Source organism: Crocodylus porosus, unplaced genomic scaffold, assembly GCF_001723895.1.
Source record: "Crocodylus porosus isolate Cpor-Errol unplaced genomic scaffold, CroPor_comp1, whole genome shotgun sequence".
Classification (NCBI taxonomy): domain Eukaryota; kingdom Metazoa; phylum Chordata; order Crocodylia; family Crocodylidae; genus Crocodylus; species Crocodylus porosus.
Window position 1 is genome coordinate 24881385 of NW_017728911.1, and position 26154 is coordinate 24907538.

Consider the following 26154-nt stretch of genomic DNA (forward strand, 5'->3'; position numbering starts at 1 on the left):
AGAGGGCCAGAATTCTGCATTTTGTATTCAAGTAAATTCCAATTGAAATCAGTGACTGCAGGATTTGTTGCAAATTCTCATCTTGTGCTAAGTTTTCCAAAATCCATATGCTAGCTTTTGGTATTCAGGAGTAAGCAAGCTGAAAAATACCACATTTATTTAATACTGTAAGTCAGCCTCAGACAATGGTTTTAGGAGTGAAATGACAGTTCCTAAATCCCCAGCTTGACCAAAGCACACACTGATTGAGGTCAGTCTTCACCGACTCCCTAAATTACTCTTCTCATTTACCATGTAAACACAACAGAATACAATGGAATGGAGGTAACTTATTTCAGCATCACATCGTTAGTAGCACTCCGCAATACTAGCTAGTGGTGCCATGTTCTCCCCATTCCAATATTGCTTTCTTCCTTAAAGAAGTTTTTGCTGTTATTTAATGTTAAACCAAATTACTGCTTAAAAACAATGGTGCCAAATTTTGCTCAGTGAAGCTGATGGAAAGCACCTGTGTATGAGCAGAATTTGACCTTGTGTGTTAAGTGGGCTTGGTGTCAAGTGAATTAAAAATATCATTGTAACACTTTCTTGTCTGAAATGATTAATGGTTAGTGGAAGTAAATTCAGATTAGAAGGATGTTAGTGTAGGCTACTTGGTGACCTGGCCAGACTTTTGTGCAGGTTAGGGTTCTGACTATGCCTGTTTCGACTGCGAACAGATGAAAACATTGTGTTGCAACCTGGTACTTTACATTTGTGAAGCTGGCGGAGGTGCACAGTTTTGTAATGGGCCCTGAAGGTTCCTTTATTACTGTACAATTTTTGGCATATATGACAAGTTATTGGTAGACTGGAAGGTAAATTAATAAAGGTTTGATTAGCCTTTTCCAGTAAGGAACAGTCCTGATAAAGCTCATCATTGGGCATTAGACTTGGTCCTTCACAGCTTTCATCACTATCATCCAATGGCATAGTACATACTTCACTTCCTCCATCAGAATCCCAAGACGAGTGTGCACTGCTCTCAGACTTAATGCTGGAAGTAGTGCTTAAATCCAGAACGGCTCCATCATTCACTGGATCATATCCATAACTCTCAGAACATGATTCTCTAGTTTTGCTCATTGGAAAAACCAAGCTGCCTGTTCTGTTCATTCCTTTGAAGATGACAGAAGTTTGTCCAGCATGTTTTAAAGACGCATCCTGACAAACCTCTTTAGCCATGTCTTTCAAGAGGTATGTTGCATTGAAATGGTTGTTGTTGAATTCCAGTGCATCTTTGGTCAGAAGCTTATGATGAAGATTTAGGTTTGAACTATGTCTAAAGGAACAAAGAGAAGCTTATGAAAAAGAATATTTTTTGCATCACCACTTAGGAGCTGTTTCAAAATGGAGAAGAATAACCAATATTTGGTAGCATGCATGAGATGTATACTTATACTTTAAGCAAACACCACTTTCAGCAATGCAAAAGTGTACACAGAAGATGATGCATACATGTGTATGGATATCTGGCCTCACAGAAACTCACTTGTATCAGCATGACTCAGGATGGATACCAATGGCCCAGATTCTCTCCTGTGGTATGGCAGCTCTGTACTTCATTAAGATGCTGGACCTAAAGCTTGGCCTTACAGGGCTGGGGAACAGACTGTACCCCTTTCCATCTGGAGTGAGAGAGAGCTGAAAGTGGGCTGGGTGAAAGCCCAACAATAAACTGAAAAGCTAGCTCCCACCAAGATAAAGGAACAAGATTTAGCTTGGACATGCTAACAACAGACAACTGACTACTATAAACTTGTGCTTTCCTGCAGCTGCACACACCAGTGTGGTACATCTCCCTGAAGGGCACATGTCTGCACTCAAACTAGAACATTTGGCTGTATTTACACAGTATGCAATTTTCAAAACAAGTATAATTTTGCTCAATCTCAACTTAATTTCTTTAAACCTAGGAAGTCAGTGCTCCTTTCTGCAGGCTAGCTACAATTCTACTATAAACTTCGAGGCTGTGGCCATTTCTTATATAAGGAGAATCAGGTGCTCAGGATCTTTTATTTTTTTTAACAACAGGAAACATACTTTTTTCTCCTCCTCTTCATCACTCAGATAAAAAATGGCTGAAAGCATGTCTTCCAGACATAAGGAGAAAATATTACTTGATACGCACTGGGTGTGTCTACATGTTCATTAATGCCCTGTAGGTACTGTGCATTTAGTTTAGTACTTGCTCAATGAAGTACTAACTAAATGCACAGTAACAACACCTGCTGTGCAGTAGCACCAGCGAACTTGTTTTTAGTGATGCTTACTGTGCAGTAGCCTAATACTACCTACTGTACAGTAGTGTATTAGCATGGTTTTTGTATGGCATACTATGCGCAGTGTTATTAGGCTACTGCGCATTAAGCATCTTGTATAGAAGTGCCCACTGTACACAAAAAGTTCCTTCCAAAGAGACTGCTTGTTCAGAAGGTCACTAGCACATGCAAACACAGTTACAGATGAAAACACATTGTTCTTATGACTACAGCATTCCCTGTGCAGGGTAGAACTCCCTACAGACTGCTGTATGCATAGTTCAGGAGTTTTTCTGTGGAATGGTTCTATGCTTCTCTTTTTAAAATAGGTATTTATTGGGGATGGTGGTATCATAATTCAAGTTAAAACCAAAATGAGTGAACTGGTCTGGGAAAGAATTTAGAGCCTGTATATGAACAGCCCGGATTAGGCTTCACTGATTCCTTAGTCACAACAACAGTGGAAAAGAATTCACCTCTGGGAAAAGACAAGCAGCAGATCAGGGTCTTCATAGATCAACCTGTGCATCTCAGTTGTAAAACCACACTGTTCCAAATGTCCCCATCATCTTCTTGGACTGCACTGACTGGCTCTAGGCCTTCCAACAGAATATACGTTATCTGTGACTTGAGTCACTGGCCCCCTCTACACGTTACAGGTATTGCACAATTAACTAATTAATTGCAGAATTACCTGGAGACCAGCTACATATGCAAAGCAGCTATCACACAATGAAAACTCCAATAAGCTATAAAGTTAGATCTCAAAAATGTGTACTAACTTTATAGCAGGTTGTTATTGAGCTTTCATTTGTGTATGTAGCAGGGTCTCCCTTGAGGTTGGGAGTCCTGTGCACCATGCCCGTGTAAAGCCCTCAAACCCTAGGGATCCCAGAAGCCATGATTCCCAGGTTCCAGGGGTTCCCCACACCTCTGAGCCCTGGGGATTGCAGAAGTCACAATCCCCAGGGCTCAGGGGTACAGGAAACCCCTGGAACCTGGGAATTGCAGCTCCCATTATCCCCAGGGCTCCAGGGTGCAGGCCCCAGGGGTCACCATGATCCTCTGGCCCCAGGGGTTTCCCGCACCCCCAGGTCATAGGGATCACCCCTGTGACAATCCTCCAGTAAATGAGGCACCCCTGTAGCTGGGAGTTCCTCAACTGTCTCCCCCTACACCTGCAATAAAATGCAATGAGATCTAATGTGTGATCCCACAGTTGTGACTCCCGCTGTGCATGTGTAGCATATCAGGAGAGGCAACTGTGTGATTTGTGTATTAAATCTCACTTCACCTTTAGCTTCACATGTAAAGTACAGCACTATGAATACCACGCAGGCAGACTTTCTGCTTTCTGAAACTCAAAGTTACAGTGGTATTACAAAGTGGAACCGAGGCACATCAATTTTAACAATGTTATTACAGACTCTCTCAGAATAAAAGATATAAAGTGAGGGTTTTGATAGTGAAGTGGAACACAGAGAGCATTTTTCTATTCCAGTAATTCTCACCCAAGGTGCCACAGTATGGTCCTTTGAAGGGTGCCCTGAGCTGTGAGGAGATAGGCAGTCAACTAAGCAGGTAAGTACAGGCTTAGGTTTGTCTCTGCCTGGATAATCTCCCCATTTCCACTGCCCTATACATCTTCAAGGAAGTAAGCACTAAAATATATATAAATTAGTTTTGGAAATTGGGTGCCATTCAATTCACAAAAGTTATGGAAGGTGCCTCACGTCCAATGAGATGTGCTTTGAGTTCAAAAAGATTGAGAATCACTATTCTATTCCTATGTCTCTGAAAACTCATGCATAGTGGGCTTGAAGTCAATACATTTGCAGGTACATAAAACTGGAGTAGAAGAGAATGAATCAGACCCATGTTATTTTATTACTTGGGAATTATTACATGACCTTCTCATTATAAAGCAGGGGTGGGCAAAATATGGCCCATGGGCTTGTTCTGGCCCACTGAGGGATTTTATCTGGCCTGTATTGGGTACTTCAGCTAGTCCTACCACCCCTGGGCATGTGATGGGTTGGGGGCAACACAGCTGCTAGACTCTGCTTCTTGGCAGCCCTGACAGCAGTGACTCCTTCTGACTGCCACTGCTAGTGTTGCTGCCACTGCTGGACCTGGCCCTGCTGCCCGGGCACCCCAGCCTGTTTGCCATGCACCCACCACTGCAGGTGCCAGATGGAGCAGACGGGCAGGGTCTCTGCGGAGACTAGCTGGGACCCCTGCAGTCAAGGCGTGCTCTGCTGGGTGGATGGGATAGGGCTGTGAGCAGGTAGGGAGCAGCCTCTGAGAATGGGACAGGTGGGTGGGGGCCAGGGGCACTGCTGGGATCATGGTGTGGTGATAGTACAGGGCCAGGACCTGGGGCAGAGCTGCAATCTGCTCCCCACATGCCCCTGCTGGATAGGACCAATGGTTCCCCCTGGTTCCCACCATCCCTGCAGTGGGATGGGTTAGCACCTCCTCTCCCAGCCTAACAGCTCACCCTCCAGCCAAAATAACTGTGCACCCGTTATAGAAGGTGTCATAATGTGCACACACAAAGGATGACGTTGGCTGTTCAATTTTTATGTTTGCAAATACTGGCATTATAAAGGGCAATGATGACTTCATATCATCACAGGAAAAATCTTTCCGTCCTTACCCTGTCCATCTCTCCCATTTCATCATTCAAAATCCTAGTGACTTGTTTTGCCTGAGTGAAGGCAAAACAGAGTGAAAGGCAAGTGAAGATTTTATGATTTGGCTTCTAAGTTTTTACATTTTAAAGTACAGTAATATCCACAGGAAAGAATATATTGAAACACATGATGGCACACGTGGAAATGCTGAAAACTTGTTAAATTCACACCCTTGTGGCTTTTCTTTGTATTTTAAAGGATTCTTTCAACCTTTGCCGTCTTTATCAGTTATGAAATGTTCATGGCTTTATTTAATACTTCGTAGTCTAGTGGGAAGGAAATTTTTCTTTCATTTTCATTTTATGAATGCACTGATAAGTTATTGTATCTGTTATGGGAAGTTACACAGAAAAATCCTGGCAACTCCATTCTTCAAAATACTTATTGAAATTTCAAATTAGGCTCCATTGTGATGGTAAAATAAATACAATTTTGTTTATTATTTCCTTACCTGTCTCGACTTCTACGAGAAGGGAAAGCAGCATTACAGCCCTCAACTGTGCAAATATGCATTTCTTTCAGATGTACATTTTTAAAATGCATTTTTACACTGTAAGGGTTTTTAAATGTCTTCTTACAGATGTCACAATGAAAGCGGCTTTCTTCCTTCTGAATCCCTACTTCATGTTGACTGACATGATCCATATCTTTATAGTCTTCAAAACAAGGAAGGGCAGCACCCCCATGGGGCAACGTGCTGAAAAAGCCCCCCATCAGCAAATGGTGTTGCAACTCAGGGCAGTTGTTTTTAGAAATCCTGGGCTTTGACTGCTCTTTAAAAGAGACAGGGGGTTCAGTCACTGTTTTTTTAACATCACTGTAGTGTTGGTTTGGATCTTCACACATAATTTCATGGGAAACTATTTTTAATGCTTGGTTTTCTTCTGGCTTAACCTCTCTCTCAAAGTGATGTATTTCATTTTCAGAGGTTTCCTTGATGTATTTGTTATTTGGCTCAATGACAGATTTAAAATATTTTGGGCCCTCTACCCCAGAGACAGATTTCCATGAATTACCTGAATGACGGTGCTTTTCCATGTGTTCACTCACCCGCTTTTCTATCCTATGCTCACAGGCTTCCAGCTCTCCATCACTTGCTACCTGTAGATGCATATCATCTTCAGAGCTGGCAATGTCACTGTTTTCATTAGCTGTCTCAACAGTTTCTTTCTCTATTTTGATGGGCATACTTGATTTACGGGATTTCTTCTTGGGAAGTGCGTCGAATGGCAGTTCATTAGAAACAAGTTGCTCAGGTATTGATGAAGAAACAAGAGGTAGAGAGGGAAGAGTACCTGGTGTATTAGCAAGTTCAGCTGGGGTGACGGGACTGCGATAAAAAGGAAGAACTGGCTGTACTGTTTTTAAGTTTGGAAAGAGAACACCGTTCTGCCCAATGCTGGGAAAACTGGATTGCACCTTTGAATCTGTACAAGAGCTGGCATAACTAGCAATTGGTCTGCTTTCTGGGGTTAAAATGGAAAAGTCTGTCCTTTTACTATCTCCTGGTCCAGCAATGGTCAGTCCATTTCTCAGATCTTTATCTCTGTTATTTCTGTTCATTGGCATATGGAGTCTTGGATTGGGGTTTGCACTGTGACGATTTCGACTACGCAAAGAGCTAAACACCATATTGCAGCCTTCAATTGTGCATTTATGTTTGATCTTCAGATGAACAGCATTATAGTGTATCTTCAGTGTTCCTTTGTCATAAAATGTTTTTTCACATGCAGTACAGAAGACACGTCCTTTCCTTGGGCCAGTGCCATTTTTTTCAGATTTTATTTTATTTTCTGGGGATAACGGTGTCATTTCAAGCCTTGTTACTGTGTTATGGGAGCTAGAATCACTTAGAGGAGCATCCTCTTCTGTTTTAAGAGTGACATGTGGGCTGTTGGTGCCCTTCTCGTTTTCAGCTTCAAATGGAGCAGAACCGGAACTTAAGAAGCTGCTTTCAGAAAATGGTATTTGAGGATCTTGTTTAGTTTCCTTGCTGCGGTCTTGACCTTGCTCAATCAAATGTCTTTCTGGCGGTGAACCTATCAAAGGTGGAGGCACTGGACTGAAAAACTGAAAGGGTAACATGAAAGCCATACTATTTACAATGTTCTCAAAGGGATGAATATTGGTGGGACTCATTTTGTCCAAGGAAGCAGAAAGATTAGGATTTCTTGGATTGCAACTTTCTATAAATGCTCTAATATCCAAGTTAGTCGTAGGGGTTGGTACTATAATTGACTGCCCTTCTTTCTCTTGAATAGCCATTAGCTCTACAATGGATTTTGTTTCTCCAAAACGAAGAAACTGCTGCAAAGTAGCCAGTTCTTCTTCACTGGTCATTATGCTCCAGTGATCTAGCACTTTTCCTGAAGCATCCTAAAAGAGAACACATTTAAAAGAGTAATACATTCATTTAAACAGATTATAGAGTCTTTTCTCAGAGCTAAGAAAATCATCTCTAACAAGCCTATAAAATTACTCTACTTAAAGACAGTTTGATGGCAATTTTATGACATTTTCTTTCAGATTTCAACACACTGGTGATATTATTTCTTTCTGAACTTGTAATGTTACTTTCTAATAAACTACTTTTTATTTTTTTTCTACAAAAATTAAGACACATGTCATCTGAGCAGTTAGCAACATGTAAGTACAAATAGCAGAGATGGAGCAATCAGACCAAAATTTAGCCCCTCATTTAAGTCAAGTATTCTTTCATTGCAAGTTTAATAATCTTCCAAGCAACTAAGATCAGAGAACAAATGAACCTGTATTGATCTATTGCCAGTGTTCACAGAGCACAGCTGTAATTACACTAGAGTGTTGGAGTTCTTTCAAACTCTAGCTATGCCTAACTTTTCCCAATAACTACAATAAATATTTTATCACAGAACATGTATTTGATGGCCTACTGAGATTTTTCACAGTGCATGTAAGAGTCTCTAAGATGATGAAGAATGTAACATCATAAATTTTTCATGTGGTAGAGGTTCAAGGTAATTGATTCCATATTTTTAATCCTAACACTAAAAAGCAAGATTATCAAGACCATTAAATATTGATTTGTGTCATAATGTAAGATCATAATGTTACTTTACATAAAAGGTAATTTACAGACAGTAGGAAGGACTAGCATCTATGTAAGCACATAGGGGAAAATTCACTCTTGGTGTAGCTCCAGTTAAATCTGGAGAGTTACATCAGAGGTGAACGTAGTCTGTGGTGTTTAAATGTCGACAAGTTGATTTGTAAATGTATTTATCCTACTGTACAAAATAAAACCTACTTGTTAAACAACACTTTCAGCAAATTCTGAAACTTCTGCTTAGATGGGTTCCTATAACTTCTTTATCATGGTTGACTTCAGTTAGATATTTGTGTGACGGATCTGAGTATAAAATAACAACCAAGTAAGGACCCCCCCCCACCACACACACACACGACCTGACCTTGCCGTTACCACATTAAACTTGTACACGTCTGCTATTGACTTTAGACTACATTATGGCATCAACTTTTCAAGCAGAATACCCTTCTGAATTCAGTTAGAAATAGGCGGCACAATATGATCCGTTGATACCAAGATTAAGTTACCAAACATTTAAAAGGATTAATTTTGTTCCTCCCTTTTTTAATATTGACTTAGCTTTCAGTACAATACCTGGAGTACATATCCACGTATATAATCCTGAAGTGTCCAGTCCAGTGCATGGAGAATCTGTATCACCTCTTCTTGCTTCAGGACACTGAAAAGCCGATCTAACAGAATTTTTAGGCGCACAGGAACAGCTTGGGTTCCATACAGCATAAGGCTACTGATATCAAAGACCACGTTGGATTGCACTATCTCTACCTGGGTAGTTGGGTAGAGGTTGGGGATCCTTAATTTGCTGAGGGCTGAAAATAAAAAGTGGAGAAAGCATGAGGGGTGAGAACCACACAAAATGGGGTGTGAAGTACATTGACAAGTAGGAACTTAGATATCAGGGTGAAGAGGACTATATGAGAACCTAAACAGATTTACAAAAACAGCATTACCATGTGCTACCCATCCATGTCGGCACTGGTCACATTGTCTCTGGTTTATTTTTCCAGGTTTGAAGCACTGACAACTACAGTTCACCAGAGTGCATCGGATAGCCTGCAAATTAAGAAACAGGTTTATAGATAGCAATTAAGTAATATTTTGAAAGTGCACATTGTACATAAATAATTTAATAAAGGCTATAAAATATATATAGATAATGGATATAGATGGAGTGTGTGTGTGTGTATATATATATAGAGAGAGAGACAGACAGACAGACAGAGAGAAAGAGAAAGTGTCAGCTAGACAGTCCATTCATAACCCAACCTGTACAAGTCAACAGGGTGGCCTCTATCATATGAACCTCTGCAACCTTCTAAAGCAGCAGAATATTATGGGCAGCAAAATATTCAGTAACAATTTTGTGGCTGGTTTCTGGCTGGTTGATTAATGGCAACAGTGCTTCTAATGGTGTTCCTAGAAGCATATCAAATAAATAGCTCAGATGCATGCTTAAAATAAATTGTTTTTATGCAGTAGAAAATTATTTTCAGTTATGTTCATATTCATTTTGTCAGTCAGCTACAATATTTTCTAGCAGAGTTTGCAAAAAGAAACAAGTGCAGATGGATAAAAGTTCTAGTCCTTGAAGTTTGGAATAAGTTAAAGACATTCAGTGCCATCTATTGAATCTTACAAGTAGTATTTTAGCTCTTCAGAGTATCATGAAATTCTATGGATAAAAATAATCCTTGGAAGGGATTATTTGGTAGCATCCACATGGGGGAAGTGAAGAGAGGGTGGGGTGGGTGGGAGGTGTACTTTACCAGAAGCATAGTCTACCAACACTTCTTTCTCCAGAGAAGCACTGAAATTCAAAATAAGAACTACAAATCCTCATTGCTACAGTAGTTAGATTTTGTAACAGACACGTCAGAAGGTTAGAGAGGAAAGAGGAAGTGCAGACAGATTAGCAACCTGTTGCATAGTTTAACATACACTACTTTGCTTTCACTGAGGTCATCTATAATGCAAATCCAAATTTGCATTCAGTTGCTCATAATCAACAGGGCAATGCAAATGTATTTCCAAGAATACATACTTTCTTCTGCAGAGACCCATCTTCTCCAGGAAGCAAAACAGACAACTTGGAGGTCCTAGTTAAATCTCCACAGAGACTGTTACGGCGCATGGCATTTGTATGACTGAGTACTTCTTAGATCTGTTATATTCAAAAGACTAAGTGCAGCATGAATAATACTTGTACCTAAATGGAATGTTAGGGATGGGAATGTGAAGGAATGAACGAACAGGAAATCTCTGCTGTCATATAAAATACTTTATAGCTGCTTGACTGAATCTGAAAATAACTGCCTCACTCTCTTTAAAACACCCTATATAATAATATAACACAATTGTTTTAAAACAATGAAGTGATGTTATCAGACTGTGTCACCCCAGTGTGTTCAAAATACATAATTCAGAGCTGAAGCCAAAAAAAGGGAATTGCAAACAATTTAAGAATTTTCTACAGCTTTCATTAAGTATGTTCTAAATCAGAAAACAGAACAGACTTCTCTCCAAACTAGAAAAATAACAATCATACCTACAAAGGGTTATAGAAATATATTGCTGTTCCCTGTCTCACGCTTCAGTTCAGGTCTTTCTGTATGTGTACACATAATACCATGAAGATGCTTTCCCCGTTGTACTTCTCATCGAACTGGAATCCCACGGGATTCCATACCTGCCAAATTCACATGGATGGACAATAATTTTGAAACAATTTCAGCTCCACAGGTTAACATTCTTTTGGAATTACTTTGTTTCACTTACAGAGTGTTTTTTCTTTTCTTTTTTTTTTTTTGGGGGGAGGGAGAGAGTTTTGTAGCCCTCTAAGGCAGTATTAAAAAAGGGAAGAAGAAACTAAAAGTTTTCCTTAGAACACTGAAAGTCAAGTAATATGTAATTCTGTAGCTGACTTGCCTAAACATTTCCCATTTTCCTCCCATTCTTTATATGCCCCACACCTGACAAAATGCTCAAAGTGAACGTCAACCCCTTTTTGGGACTCCTGTTTCATACCTGCCATTGCTCTTTTTTTAATCCAAATCCTGGAAATATTGTTACTTACATGCAAACACTTTTGTAAGACTGGCACACACTACTTTTCCCTTATCCATACTGAACTTATGGTAGCCATCCTCCAACTAGGCAAAGCTCCCTTCTAGCCCATTATGTGCCATGCTGCCATGTCTTCAATTTTTAGGAAGAGCTGGGAACTTCAGTACTCACTTTGAATATGCATGAATATTCACAAAGTATACACCTCAAAGTATAGCATATGAGATGAGGCATTTTCATTGAGCTTTTACCACATGCATTTTCTCAGTCATGGACTTCAACTAGATTTTCCCCAGAGCGCAGGAATGTTTAGAATCCTACCCATTATGTGGTTGAAGTTGGAATGTTAAATTTCAATTTTTGGTTTATCTCCAGTATTTATCCTGAAATATGACAGGATACAAGCCCACATAGAAATGTCTAGGCTCTGGTGACTCAAGGCTGAGATCCATTTTCACTTGAAGGACTGGAACAAGTGGCAACAGGGCCTTTCTACTAAATGGATCATTTTTTGCTTAATCTTTTAAAAAGAGTCCATTGCAAAATACTAAATTCTTTACAGGGAGCTCAAAGCTTTTTATCAAGTCATAAAGGACATATCAGCACATGAGCAATGCAAAGTGCTTCACTTTAATGTAGCACATATTTTAGCTTAGATGCTGAAATCCTTTAATAGAGCTGTAGCGCCATACATTTCTTTTATGTAAGTTAAAACATTTGTTATGCTGGATTGATGATTCTTTTACATCACAAGATGTCAAGCTAAAACTGTAGTTTAATTCTTCTACCTTAGTGCACACATAATGTGGTGTAACTGGCATAGATTGAACTCTCCTCTGTTAGGTTATTCTGTTACACCCAAGAGCAGAATTCCATGATCATCTCCTTTGCAGCCCCTTCGGTCAGAGCCAGAAAGAAAGACATTCTCTTGCTGCGATGAGGAACACAGATGCACAATAATACTCCTATACCTTATAGTAAATTAACTGAGGGTAAGTCACAAGTTTTTGCAGTTTTTCCCTGCTGCATTCTATACACCAAGGGAAAACTATTCTCTTTTCTATGTCATTAGATGAGACCGTCCACCTGTGTGGAGTTCTGCACATAAATTTGTATAACTCTCTTTTGAATGGTACATACATACATGTGGTCCGTTTGTCCTGTTGTCTATATTATGTACATATAAAAAGTTTCTTCAATGAAACAAAAATTGGAAAACAATCTGGACACTTCATTTCACTTGCATGTAAGTGTCATCAGATATGGAAAAAGCACTACATCCTCTCCAACTATGATATGTAAAAATAATAATTAAAAAAACCCAACTATTTCTCCTCCTTGTAGTCATACCTAGACATGGTTATAAAGTTGTTCATGCCCTGGTAATTTAATCACATCTTATTAAACCCCAAAATTTAAAAAAAAAGTAATTAAAAAAATTAATAGTATACTCATATAATATAGCCTGAAGCTCATTTTTAAAAATACCTTTAAGCATAAAGGTTTTTCTCCATTCTGCTGGATATTCACCATGAGTTTTTCAGCAAAGAAGAAACAGACTATGGTCTCAATCTACCAAATGAAGCAATAACCTTGGAGTGCCCAAGGAGCCCTGTTTACAGGAACCGGGCCTAACTGATTATACAGCAAAGGCCTGTTCCAGAGCCAAGGAATCAATAGAAAGACTTGCATTTATTTCATTGGATTTTGGATCAGGCCCTGCATGCTGCCAAATACACAAAAGTTAAAGAAATAAACAACAAAAGAACTCAAATGTCATGCCAGAGGGTATGTGTAGATGAAATGGGGGCCCTAAATTGAAGTGGTGGATTTTAAAAAACACTGCTTCAATTTAAGGCTGATTAAACCCCCATGTTGGGCACACACTCTGCACTTACCTGCCTCTCTGGCAGCGGGGAGGGCAAGCTGCCGGCGGGTGGAGCAGTTCCTGGGCTGCAGGAGATGGGGCTGGTGCTTCTCTCCGTGGCAGCGGTGGCCCCCCCACGGGTGGCCCCCACCTGCAGGCACCTGGCTCAGGCAGTCCTGGGGTGCACCGCAGCCACAGAGGGAAGCACCGGGCCCCCGCACAGCTCAGGCAGGCAGGCAGGCTCTGAGGTGAAGATTGCTGTTTTTCTTGGGCAAATCCTGCCCTCCCAGGCTGCTGCCAGGCTGCCTGCAGGGCTTCCTGCAGAGCCGTGGAACTCCTCGAAGGAGTTTTAGTTTGCTGTGCCACAAGTCATTTTAGGCAGATTACGCTGCCAAATTTACTATAGTGGCTGGAATTAATGTGCAATATGCTGCTGAGGCATGCAAACACTGGCACCATTAAGGCAGTACAAAAGCATTTAGCCCACTTTAAAGTGTTGTGCGCACACGCCCCTCATTTAGTTTACACACGGCCATAGATGTCTTTCAGTGATAGTCAGCTTTAGCATTCTTTCTAAACATACAAAAAATTGCAGCATTTTCAGACAGCTGTGATTTTCTTTTAATTTTAAATTTAAAAAATATTAAATATATCAGGAAAGTTTCCTAACATTTGAAAAGAATCAGGTCTGACTTTCTTCTGTCTTTTTAACTACAACATTGCTTGTGGATTCAAACCTATTCTAACCTCCTCTACATAGCTTTCTGTCAGTCTCTTAATATCTGCATGGAAGGACAATAGGTTATAGGCTTAATTAGATGTTAACATGATCCAACTGAGATTCACAATCTTAAAAGGTTTCATATATTAGTTGACCTAATAAAGGTATTTTTGGGAAGCAGAACTTAGGTTAGTTCCAAATTAACTAATGTTGAGAAGAGTTAATAACCAAAGCAATTTAGCAAACATCCAGGAAAATAACACACAATTCTTTTGTGAAGAAACTGAGGTAATTACAGTGCCTTACAACAATTTTGATATCAAGTCTACTAATGTGCTGTGTTATCCACCAAGCAGAATGTACACAACATTTCTTTCTGCAGAACAAAGGAATAACTTTCCACATTTAATACATATAAAACTTCAAAATCCTAATTAAAGGATTGGAAGTGCAGATGGAAATTAAAACAGAAATTTTCTTAAGTATAATCCTTTCACTCAGATCTTTAGTATTTTGTTCCATTTTCAAGAAACATAAAGCAGATGTCAAAATCTTTTGGTCTTGTCAAGAATATTATAAACGATTTCCAGTCACTTCTTTCCTCCTAAACTGGTCTTTTCTAAAACCACTGTCACCAACCTGGATGCTTTTTAAACTAGTTTTGAAGATTATCTTATTGTATTTACCCAAATGGAACACAGCTTTGAATTTAAGACAACCCTGTAATAATTAGATTCTAGACATAAAAAAATTATATATTTATTCCAATTTTACACACATAAAATCTAATTATTGAAGGATCAACTTAAAAATGCACCCCCTCCACTGCTGCCACGGGGCAAGCAGCAGCAGAGGGGCAGGCAGTAGGGGGACAGGAGGTTGGGGAGTCAAGTGGCCTGACTCTTGCCCCTTCCTGCCTGCCCTCCCAAGCCCCTATACACCCCAGCCCCTGCTTCCTGTGTGATGCCTACACCCCACTGCACCTGTCCCCCCTGGCACTTGAGCTCCCTTCTCACCTGCCCTCTGCACTTGCCTCTGTGGTTCCTAATCCCCTTGCTGCCTGTCTCCTCTGCCCTCTCCCTGCTACCTGTTCCCCACCATTAATGCCTCATCCCTGCTTTCTCCCCACTTGCTTCTGCCTCTGTCCCACCTACCAGGCTTGTTCCCCTGCTGCCACCTACCCGCAGTGGCTTCAACTCCATTCTGGCCTGGGGCATGGAGCACATGGTTACTTCACTTCTTCCCACCCCGACCAGGTAGCAGTGGTTGTGATGTGACCATGTGCTCTGTGCCAGGGTGGGGCTGAAGATGGATCTGTGGAGGGTAAGTGGTAGCTGGTGGGCGAAGGGGAGGGCTGGGTACGAGGGGCAGAGGTGGCAGCAGGACGGGGGATGAGTGGTGGTGAATATGGATAGGTGTGGGGGCAGACAGCTGCTGTGGCTCTGACTCCGATCCTGAGCTGAGACTGGAACGTGAGCTGCAGCAGTTGCTAGTACGCCTCCCTGGCTTGCATCAAATCCAGGATCAGTGGCTTCCCCCATCATGCTAAATGAGGGGGGAAACATCTTGGCTTGGATTTGAGTATATATGATAATTACAATGGCTGAATTGAGACTAAGATCTGACCCATGTAGTTTTAATAAGAATGATTCTCTATTACAAGACAGCTATATAGATTAACCTTTACATGGAAACTAGCTCAAAAAAAACTACCAAATTACTACTAACCACTGAAAGGTACAGACCATGTCCAAATATCTTTTGCCTAAATACCATAACTTTTTACTTTTGTCACTTCAGATATTGATGTAATTTTACTTATGCTTTATGAGGTTATGTTGAAGATGCATTTTCATTTTAGTTTTCAGCCTCTGTAACTAAAGAAAGGCACAGGATAATAAAATAAGTTCACTCTAGTACTCATTATATACCCAAGATTTGTTTCACTGTGTAAGCTCAGGCTATCTGTGTGTTCCTGGTAATTGTTTGTGGCCAATACATTCACTATACAACACAACTGGGTTTAAAGCAAGAAGATCACAAAGAATAAAATAAATAAAACAGCCTTCATGCATGTGTGTATGTAGATATAGGGAGGAGCCTTTTCATCTGCAGCAAGTCTTATCCCACAGTCAGTTTTAAAGTTTTAAAGAAATCTAGTTTATAGAAAGTTCCAGATTTGGAAAACAAAGTGATTATATATGTGCAAAAACTAGCAGGGCTGAACGTCAAATCTTCAGCTCCCCCACGGACACAGAAGCTAGTATAGGTTTACGGGAATATAGCTAAGGGGCCTCTCATTCTTTCATGCACTTCAGTCTGTGTACCGCACAGGTCAAGACCCAGGCTTGCTCATCTTATCAGAAAGCTGTGGAAACCAGATTCCTGCTTGATACAAAGCTAACCCTGCTTCCATATTGCTTTATGCCTGCTACTAATGCATTGGGGCCCAGAACATCTCTCTCTCTGGTCACCATTTTTTCCACCAAAATTGCAGACACAGTGGGCACGTCTACATGTGCACATTTACCGCACAGTAACTGAAACTGCTGTGCAGTACACGTGCTGTGTGTGTCTACACGTGCATGCCTGTACTGCGCTGTAAATACAGCGACTTACGCCAGCTTGAGCATAAATTTGATACCTGCAATCATGCATACCTTCATCATTAGTTATTGCTCAGTAACACGTGTAGACACCTGTGTACATTTAAGCTGGTGTATATGCACATGTAGACATGCCTAGTAATTATTAGGTCCAATTCAACTTTAAATGTGGTTTTGTGTGAGGGTGTGGGGGCTTAGGGGAGGTTGGCATAACAGAACACAATTTGGAAGAAGATTTCAGTATGAGAAAAGTGACTGCTGCCTGTGCCATCTACAGAGGGATTTCCATCCAGTGACCCTATGCATCTCCTACCATCCCCACGAAAAAAATCCTGTCCATGTTACTGTAATCCTCTGAGAAATTGAGTTCAAATGAAGTATAGGAAATGCACATGCTCCCTAGAGGAGACCTGAAACCTTTCTTCTGCATAGTAGAACCTTATTGCATTGTGCCAGCAATCTCTTTAACTAGGGAGGAGGGGAAGGCTTTACAACAGAGGCAACGGCAGGCCATTAGATGAAACATGTTTTTGGCTCTTCCTAAAGTTTAAAAGTTGAAGGATTACATGCCTCCATATTAGAGAGCGGGTAATAATTTTATCACGTATTACAAGGATCCATGGAAAGTAAGCATGCTCTTTTTAGTATGTAAAAGTGATGTGAAAAGTTGGATGTGTGCTTGGTTAGTAAGAAATATTTTCCTGCTTACACCCTGTAAAACATTTACAACTTTAAGGAATGGTAGAATAAGCTTATAAAGAAACACTGAACCACTAAATCTGAGACCTCATTCTGAATTCTATCTGCATATGTGTCTATCACTGCAGCAGGCAATACTGAATGGGGATCACAGACCAAACCAGATTCTCCTAACTAATTTGGTCCCTCCCACACCCATGTTACTGATAACAAATGACAGTTGAAATGTTTGAGAAATCTCCTATTCCCCACTTCAGTTTTAAAGTTTATTTACTTGCATTTGACTCCCTTTGGACAATCATTGACATTAAAGACTGGAAGAACCCTATTATGTTATCTAACCCATCTCCATTTAAGACACAGTCCTGCAGCAATGGCATTTCTAAAGGTTTGCTTAGTTCAAATATAAAATTTGCCACGCAGTGGAGCTTCCACCACTTCCTATGGGAGTTTATTGCCCAGATTGGAATCACTGTCAGAATCTGTTTACAAATTCTCAATTTCCATTTTCTATTTTAATTTCACAGGACTGTAGTCCTAGTTAGTTCATTACATTAATAATATCTATACTTCCCGGATGCTCACTATTTATAAGAATCTGTCCTGTCTACTTGTGTTCAAGCTATACACAACTAACTACTGTAATCTTCCTTAACTCTCCCCTACTTATACCCCACCTTTTAGTTTTTGTTGCTCTACTGAGCTCCTTGCAATTTGTCATAACTGACCCCAGTATTTCAAGTAGCCTCACAAAAAGCTATCAACTTTGACTTCCCTAATTACAGGATATTTTTACATATGGCATATAAAACTGCATCTGCTGACGGGAACATCTGCCTGTACTCTCTATGGCTGACTATACATGTGCTCATTGGTGTTCTAATTAGAACACTGCAGTGTGGCCACAGCGTCACATGTTTTAAGCCCCTGTACATTTTCAAATGGCTATGGGGTGCTTTAACTAAACCTTGGTGAATGAGGTTTAAAGCATCCTGTGGCCATTTTTAAATGCATAGGGGCTTAATACACATGATGGCAAGGTGTTTTAATTACAGTGGTGGTCTGGGAACTTCTCTAATTAAAACTCTCCCCTCCCCTTCCCCCCAAGCATGGGTATAAGCAGCCATAGCCTGTCTTACTTAATCTATAAAGTGTATGTCAGCCCTCCCTTCTGCCTGACTTCAGACACAGCTAACTATCTCTCTCTATACAAAACTGCACCAGTCTTTTGGTTGCCGTATCAGCTGGCAGATTCTATCCCAAACTATTTATCAGGATTCTTTTATATAGATTAATTCCTATTTGTAAACAATGCCACTGTAAATGAGGTATGTGCATGTAAAATGTTTCAGCTGACTGTAATTATTCTGCAAACACTGTTTGTGAAACTGGCCTTTGAAGGAGGCCAGAACCAGGTCCACACCCCTGGAAGGATATATAAGTCTCGTGATGATCCTCTACGCAGGAGTGAATTCTATGCCACGTGGCAGTCCATGGGTTCTTTGAGCAAGTATTTAGTCACTCTACATACTGACTATTTTTGATATATGTGGTGTAGAACTGGTCACTGATGCCACTTAGTATTCTTTTTGGCTAATAGCAGATGCCTGAAACCTTTCTGTACAAGAAAAAGAAGAGATGAAGGCAGCAGAAGGAATGGTTCCATCACAAATTTTTGTAAAGTCAGATATCTGAATGCTGAATTATGCTCTGAGAACCTGTCATCTTCTACTAACATTCATGCAAACAAACAAAAACAATTTGGTAATTAAAGATCTTTTGTCTTAATTTTCTAAAACCACCTGCCCTAAAAATATTTTTTCAAATGAATTTTCCACTAACATTTCATTGCACTATTTGCTCAGCACTGCTATGATTCCTCAGTCTCTCTCAGTTCAGCTTTTCAGGTTATTCCATCCAAATAATATAAATGTTTCCAACTACCTCCCCCCCTTCTCTCCTCCTGCTCACCATTTTCTTAATTTTTTGCAAAGCTGAATCTCACTGTTATTATCTTTTAGTACATGATCCAAATAGGACTAGGCTACTGTATATTATTTCATGGGTCTCAAAATACCTCCCAATTAGGTTATAACATGCAAACACCATTAATATGCTATTTGCTTCCTCTTCTCAATTACTGATGAAACTGACAGATTAGGTCCTCATGTAATTTGGTGTAAAACAGTATAAATTACTAAAGTCAGTATGCTATAATAATTTACATTTACTGAGAATCTGTCCTACTGAGTCCTAATTTAAATAGATCTCTGTTGTTTTTATCTGGACACTTACTCCAACTCAATATTCTATCCTTTTTAACAGCCATTTGTTTAGGCCTCTTAGCTGGGATATTCAGAGTTATGGAGGAAACAGCTTCCCCTCTGTAGCAGGGACCCCTAATCCCTGCTACTTTAGAGGTAGGGAGCCAGCACCAAAGGGCTGTAGTTAGGTAGGCAGCTGGGCAGAGGCCCACTCCAGCACAATATGCAGCCAGGGGAACCCACAAAGGGGAGAGAGCGATGGCAGCTGCAGCCTTTTAGCTAAGCTGCAGCACCTAGGAGCAGGTTGAGCATAGGACTGTGTGATCTGAAGGGGTACAGGGTCCCAGCCTACTAGAAGCCTGGCTCCTAAACCACAGGGCTCAGTCTGGCCCTAGCTCCCCACTGCAAGCAGAAGTCCTGCTGGCCTGAGAGATAACAGAGGAGAACTCAACCAACCAGGTACCTGACAAGCTGCTACAGGCCCAGGGAGCTACAGGTGGCTAGGGACCCCAGGAGACCCAGAAAGAGTTTATCTAGAGCTGGCAGAGCACTGAAGGACTGAGTGTGTCTATTCAGGGTGGTATGAAGGCCACAGGTCAGGGTGCCTAGAAAGCACCCTGCAGCAGGAAAGGCTAAGGCCCAAATACAGCCCATCCAGGGGGCTACATGGGGGCTAAATACAGCCCATCCAGGAGGCTACATGGGGGCTAAAGCCAAACCACTGAGACAGGGAGCAGCCTTGCCCTGGGTCAGAGACACCGAAAGGGGAGGGGAACTAGGGTCAGATACTCAAACCTGACCTCTTTGCAAAACACCCAGAATTTCAGAATGCAAATATCAATGAAGGTATAGTTTAGGTCATTTAAATGTGCACAAGCCAAATTTTATGGCAGTTTACAGTCCCATGCTATCACATCACCTTTTGGTGGATCAAGCAAGGTGTTAGTAAATAAATGCAGAGTTTTGCCCCACTTATCTCATTTGTGGGTGCATCTAGACACTTGGGTACTGAAATGCTTAAACTGTTCTTCCAAACTGCATGTACGCAAAAAAATGAGGATGCAAAAAAGGCCCAGCTGAAGCTTGAGTTAGTACTGTCTATGTTTTCAAACTGTGGCCCTTGTGCTAAAGAGCCCGCTCAGTCAAACCACCCATGTGCGTTGGATTCAGATGGAGGTTTGCCTGAGTTAGGAATTGCAGGCCTCTAGTCCATCTGTAGTCCCTTTGATAAAAAGGTTTTGGACTGAAAAAAACAAAGCCCAGGTCAAGTGATTATATCACAGGCTTTCAAAATGAAACACCAGCAATTCCTCTTGCTTAACAGGAAAGTTCACAGCTGAGGGATAGGTGTCCAGGAACAAGAGGTTGAGAGAGTGCAACTGTGTAAGCAGAAGCCGGGTGTATCTGAAGAAGGTAACAACATACCAGAAGACCAGACTCAAGTGATAACATAACTTGTGGGATGAAAACCACTCCTCATGCAAGTCATTTACCTTACAGGGCCCCTCGGGGCAACTGCTGTTAATGGCCACTGTCAAACTAATTATAAAGGCAAAAGAAAACACACATACAACTGGTATTTTTTAAACAAAACACCTTGGACAGTAAACCATATTTTTCTGTTAGACAACATGTTTGTAGATACATTATCTTACATTATAATTAATGTCACAAATTTATAAACAACAGGTGTCCATTGAAAGACAGTTGTTTGCTCAAATCAGGAAACATTCATATCCTCAATTTTTTGCATTCAAAAGAATTAGGGGATGGAAAGCAGTCACACTGTCATTGTCTCATGGATGTTATGTAAACTGGAGTCTATAGACAAACTGAAATTATTTTCTCGTGTGCTAAATCAGTAACAATGTTACCACGTGCATTTCATAACTGCCTTTCCTAGCAGAACTTACAAATGCTAATACCCCACAAAATTTAAGGGATCATGCAATACCTATTGCATGAAGTAAAAGTAGTTTCTTTTGAAGTAAGCTTGTAAGAGAATGCATTTCTGTTAACGTAAGAAAATTTCCAGCTGTATATTCTATAATGAACAGTAGATCATTACATATTCATAAGATATAGCAACTGTTGAAAAATAAATAAATGGAAGTTTCTGGGGTAGGAACAGGTCGTTGAATTTGAACTTTGTGAAAGTTATTAAGAAAAACTACAGACGGTTTCTTATTTAATATTTACATGTAATATATTTTATCCCTCCATGTACATACAATTGAACATATTTACACTTCAGACCTACCTGGAAACTAGTTACTTAAAAAAAAGAAATGTTTTCCCCCTAGTCTACATCAATGCAAATTTATAAATCTTGCCATACATATAGTCCTTATATTTTAAGTGCACATTTAACTGTCAGAGTGTTTAACAGCATCATATGTATAGTATGGGTGAGTTAAATTGGCAAAGGCAATTCTTACTTTTACCGTTCTACACTTTTTCTGTTTAAGTCCAAAACCGTAATGTTGTGTCAACCTTTTCTTACATTTAATTTTCTCCCTTTTTTTAAATGTGGAAAAGGAAAAAAATGAAACAAAATACTTGTGAACTGGAATAATTGGTTACACAATTTTGTTTTATGCAATTTCATAAATTTTAAATTTAGGCATATGTATAGGCTTAAACAGAAGATTCTATCTATAGGGCTATGAAGTTACACAATATTTTACGCAATTCTATTACACTACAGGCAATTACACAACAAAACTTAATACATTTTTTACAGGAATAAGTGAAGCCATTTTTAAACTTGTGTCTCATTCTGTTATCCGTTTTCAAATGCATGCAATCACTAATCCTCAGTGAAGACTAGTCAAGTGCGAAATCTTGAAATGTCAAAATCTGGACATTTAAAAAAATGTCTTACATTGATTTTAATAAATCTAAAATGGGGATAAAGATGATCTTCTCTTGCCATAAAATCACCCATGGGCTGAGACTGGGGATGGCATATTTCAGTCCACATTTTTTTTTGAATAATTATAAGCAATTAAAAACTCCTTAACTATAGTATCTACTAGGGCAAAAATGAGTAACTGCAAAGATGGAATGTAAGACCAGATAGAAAAAGGACTTCAGCCTGGAGCAGGATAAGGCCCACACGGTCAGTGCTATATTCCTTTCTCACTGGATTCTGAGTTTTTTACTAAAGCAAGGATTTCAAGATTTTTCCCTGAATTTTATTTTGATACTTCATGGCAATACATACCACACCACGGAAAAAAATATTGCTTAAAAAAAGGTACATGGTAGGAACCATGGTTTAAAACAAAAGGACCCAAATTCTGTTGATCTAAACTCTTAATGTTAATTAGATGATAGTATTAGTACTTCATTGCTAAAAGCATAAACTAAGTCTAGGGATTACACAGTCAGAAATGAAAGGATACACTTGCTGTTCTATGAAAAGATGGTGTATATTGCTGTTGAAAGTCACTGAGGATACAAAGTATTTCCCCCAAGACATTTGGTACTGAAAGGCCCAGTCCACTTTCACTAGGGTAGGCAGGTTTTTACGTCAAATGCAGTGAGTGCAGGATGCGGCCCAAGATTTGGATGAAATTTGTCTATTATTGTAAAGGTTCAGTGAGTATCTATGTGTTTGCAATTGTCATTCCTATTAACGTTGTCAGGATTCTACAGTTTAAAGAATTTGCAAAGCAATTAAACTTTGTCACACTTACTGTTCCTAACAGTTTTGAGGTCCTCAAAAAAAATAAATCCAAATAACTTTTCACATCTCTTCACCTACTCCTTAAATAAAGTTGTATTTTAGCAATACTGCAACTGTTAAAAACCTCCAAAGATTAGTTCTAACTTAAAAGCACAATTACAGCATTTGTTAGCGTAAACTTAGTGGCATGATAAACCAAGTATAACATAGACCTAATGTAGTATTACAGCGTGTGCTCCTGAAGCTCAGTTAAATAAAGATCCTTTTCCTACTGAGGAAGGAAGGAAAAGGATCTTTAATATATTTAATTGCTACCATTACTAAAACAAAGAACTGCCCCCCTCCCCAACCCTATCAACAGTACTCAAAAATATCCCTGGAATCTTTCTTTGAACTGTGACCTAAAATAAAGTGGGGCTCCCCCAGCTCATGCTCCCTAGTATTTACAGTTGATCCACAGTTTCAATATTTTGAAAACCTTACTATAAAGACTAAGACTCTAACCTGATTCAAGTGCCTACATATTTTTCACTCAATGGCAGAAAATAGAACTATAATTTTGAAAATATCTTAAAAATAGAATCATGTGATCTTTTTTCCACCTAGAATTTTATCCCTACAATTAAAGACTATTAGCTGGCATCCCTTTAACCGTCAAACTCAGACAGTGGCAGTTCTATAGCCACAAAGAGAAGCAGTAAATGAGAAGAACATGTTACTACACTGCATTTGAGAAAGTTTGGCTCCAAGCTATGCACTGATTAATATCAGATCTCCTTCTTTACTTGCCTCTTGACAATCTTGTCACATCTGGCTGACAAATCCTTACAAGCTTATCCAAACCAAGGCAGCCCAGATCATGCTCCGGGACTAGCTTGAAGGAAGCGGCAACACCAGCCATGCACTGATGTGCCATCATGAAACTAATGAAGCTGACTTCACTTGCAGACTGCAGGAACACGAAGAAACACAACATGCCTCAAGGTTTTGCAACATAAGACAGAGTTAGCTCACCAAAAGATAAGACAAACAATCAGCTCCCGAGGTTCAGGAAGCCAAGTAGTTACATGAATAGAAAAAAATGTATAAAATACTTGAACAGAAACCTCAACTACATGAACACAGCACAGTCTAACTTCAAATTAGCTGTACAATTTAACTGCTAGTTGCTTTTTAAAACACTGATTTTTTTTCTCCAAAAGAATTAAAACAATGACAAATAATTATTTTTCCTTCTACCTTCCCAATATTAGGATCTCGCCTGACTCCCCAAATTCTTTGACCTAAAAGGAACATTGTTTTTAAAAGCATGTGTCATGTATTATCTCTAGCATTTTTAAACAGGGCAAACCATAGTTTGTGTACATGTCAGAAACCCTCTCCCTGGCTTAGCAATCTGCCGACTCCTCATTTTTAAAGCAAGCATTCGTTAAACTGAGGGCTGGGGTACTTGACCAATTAGCAGAGCAGAAAGTAAAACACTATTTCCTTAAACACACCTAACAAAATAGCACTGGATTAAACTGGCAGATGATGTTCTGTTTGTTTTTCTTCAGGATGAAAAAAAAATCAAAAGAAATGAAATGCCGGTTTTAAATTCTAATTCAATACTTAGCCTCTTATTTCACTGTAAAAACACACAACAAACTGCAATACAGACAAGCAAACTGGTCTCTAAGCAAAAGATTACTGGCCTTATTTTTCTGGATGCTGAACAGTCAGCAGTGAATTGTATTTAAAGGGCATACATTAGGCTTTACTTTAGTGCTAATTCCAAAAGAACTTCATAGTGAAATTGTATTGTTGTCTGGTCTCCAGTGCATTTATACGTCACAATAACGATAATGTAACTGCTTGAAGCACTTGACTCAGAATACATTTAAGTCACAAATCACAGATTTTATTGCTATTAATGTATATTCAGGACCTGAACAATTAAACATTGTCAAGTATTTGTGATTTACAGATGCCACTACTTTGATGGGAAAACAATTATCCAGGCGATGGTTTTCCTTTATTACAGTCAGCTTATAATTCTGAATGACTTACTTTCATAGAAGAGCTGTGCAGCTGTTTACAATGCATTTGGGGCAAAAGAACAGGATTTTGAAAATAAAGGAATCGAGCATCATTTAGTAATTAAGGCAAAAATCGAAAGCACAGTTCACTAAAGCTTTCACCCCCCTATTGTTCATTATCCAGAACACCACCAAAATGTTCTGGTTTTACAGCCATAAATAAAAGTTGCAGAGTGAAAATACACATGAATACAGAACTGCAAAGAACTTTTCTTACCTCCGACATTCTTACTGTGCGTGTGTTTCCAGAGCTATAAAACAGTTTCCCATTCCCTCAGCGAGTTGTACAAAGAAGTACTGGAAACACTCCTGCCTGTACAAGTACTAAGGCAGAACCATCACACGCCTCTTTACTCTTGTCTGAATCTGAGCACCTCAAGGTCTGATGTATGCTCAGCCTGTGCACAGAGGAGTGAAACAAGATCCTCCCCCTTGGTGTTCTCCAGACCTACAGTACTAAGTTGTGTCTGCCTCTCACCTCTGCGAGCTCTCACCTCCATGCCCCAGAGTGCTGTGTTCCCGCATGCCCCTCCAGTCACAGGGCAGTCCCCTCACAGCTGGCTTGAAGAGGGCATGACACTCATCTTTCACAGAGATTTGATCAAAAGGAGGCTTGAGGCTTGAGGCACTCCTATTGCAGTGTGAGGAGAATCTACCTCTGCTCTGGCAGCCTAAGTAACGCATTAAATCAATGCAGCTGACCTAAGGCCCATTACAATTTTTTTTTCTAAGGACGTACAACTATCTGTAAATAAGCTAGGAGGCATTTATGCTTTAAATTACCTATTTTTAGCACTAGAGCGTTGTTTTTCAGACTTAGAGCTGCAGATTTTTTTTAAACACTGAGAGGTCTTTAAATGTTAATTTGTTTTAAATAGAGTGGTTTGTCCCCCCTAAAGTTGTATTGATTACTATTTTTTTCATCAACTTGAATTTCAGTAAGATTGAGTTTAATTTTTTTTTTAATGAACACAACAGAAAGATTTAAAAGACACCACTAAAAATATATGGACCGGAGCATCTTATGTAAAAAAATATATGTCATAAAGATGGGTGGAGAATTACTGACCAGGAAAAGGAC

The 26154-nt window shown here is 39.8% G+C and overlaps 1 protein-coding gene across 1 annotated transcript; it reads right to left on the minus strand.

Moving 5' to 3' along the window:
• BNC1 (basonuclin 1) lies at positions 1-25490 on the minus strand. The gene is made up of 5 exons (XM_019533690.1): positions 25291-25490; positions 9035-9137; positions 8658-8893; positions 5448-7372; positions 1-1321 (listed from the first exon to the last, which is right to left on the minus strand). The coding sequence occupies exons 1-5, from the start codon at positions 25297-25299 to the stop codon at positions 640-642; spliced, it is 2955 nt and encodes a 984-aa protein (XP_019389235.1). The 5' UTR covers positions 25300-25490; the 3' UTR covers positions 1-639.
• Between the last annotated feature and the right edge of the window lie 664 nt (positions 25491-26154).